At 64.8% G+C, this 1,280-nt stretch overlaps 1 protein-coding gene across 1 annotated transcript in view; it reads right to left on the bottom strand.

The window, feature by feature from the left end:
* The window catches only part of LOC122193670 (kelch-like ECH-associated protein 1), a gene marked incomplete at both ends in the record, with an annotated part of 2,631 nt that extends 1,601 nt beyond the window's left edge, over nucleotides 1–1,030 (bottom strand). Inside the window, one exon of the mRNA XM_042894532.1 lies at nucleotides 82–1,030. Within this exon, the coding sequence (XP_042750466.1) occupies nucleotides 82–1,030 (949 nt within the window). The remainder of the gene's footprint in view (nucleotides 1–81) is intronic.
* Nucleotides 1,031–1,280: the final 250 nt, after the last annotated feature.

The following is a 1,280-nucleotide window of genomic DNA, read 5'->3' as shown; positions in this document are numbered from 1 at the left end:
GGGGGGGGGGAGGGGAGGGGGGCGGGGTGGCGATGGCGCCGGTGGGACCGGTGGGGCTGGCAATGATGGGGCTGCTGGTACCGGTGGGGCTGGTTCCGGTAGGGCTGGCGATGATGGGGCTGTCAATGATGGGGCCGGTGGTACCGATGGGGTTGGTTCCAGGAGGGCTGGCAATGATGGGGCTGATGGTACTGGTTCCGGTGGTGCTGTCGGTGATGGGTCCGGTGGTACCAGTGGGGCTGGTTCTGGTAGGGCTGTCAATGATGGGTTCAGTGGTACCAGTGGGACTGTCTGTGATGGGTCCGGAGGTACCAGTGGGGCTGGCAATGATGGGGCTGATGGCACTGGCTCCGGTGGTGCTGTGAATGATGGGGCTGGTGGTACCAATAGGGCTGGTTCTGGTAGGGCTGTCCGTGATGGACCCGATGGTACCGGTGGTGTTGGTGCTGCTGTCAATGACGGGTCTGGTGGTTCCGGTAGGGCTGTCCGTGACGGTGCTGCCAATGATGGGTCGGGCGGTACCGGCGGTGCTGGTGGTGCTGGTGTGGGTGCTACCAGTGCCGGTCGTGCTGTCAATGGTGGGACTGGTGGTGCCAGTGGTACCGGCGGTACTGGTGCTGGCAGTGCTGTGGATGATGGGATCGGTGGTACTGGTACCGGTGGTACTGGTGGTACCGGTGGCGATGGGAGCACCAGTGCCGATGGTACCGGTGGTGGTGGCACCAGTTGCACTGATGGTACTGGCAATGGTGGTACCGGTGGTTCTGGTGACGGTACCAGAGCTGCTACTGCTGGTACAGGCGGCACCGGCAGTGATGGGAGTGCCGGTACTGGTGGTACTGGCGGTGACGGCGCTTCCGGTACCGGTGATGAGGTACACCGGCAGTGGTGGTACCGGCGATGGCTGTGGTACCGGCAATGGCTGCGGTGGTACCGGAGGTGGTTGTGGTGGTACCAGCGGTCCTCCCTTACTGGTGGCACTGGGGCGCTGGTACTCCCGGTACTGGTGTCGGCGGTACCGGCGGTGGATCTGGTGGTGCCAGCAGCGCTACCAGCGGCGGTTCCGATGGTACCGGCGGCGCTGTTACCAGTGGTGCTGGCTGTGGCTGTGGCGGTGCCAATGGTGGCTGTGGCGGTGCCAATGGTGGCTGTGGCGGTACCGGTGTCGGTAGCGGTGCTGGCGGTACCGGTGTCGGTGGCACTGCGCTATGAGGGCGCTGTGGGGTTCCCAGGAGGTGACGCAGGGACAGCGGTGACTGCGGTGGAGCTGAAGGGAAAAG

Source organism: Lagopus leucura, unplaced genomic scaffold (genome assembly GCF_019238085.1).
Source record: "Lagopus leucura isolate 7727_CA_CO unplaced genomic scaffold, USGS_WTPT01 32900-0_obj-0_obj, whole genome shotgun sequence".
Lineage (NCBI taxonomy): Eukaryota > Metazoa > Chordata > Aves > Galliformes > Phasianidae > Lagopus > Lagopus leucura.
Note: the sequence above shows the minus strand (reverse complement) of the source record. Positions and strands in the feature narration are given on the sequence as shown.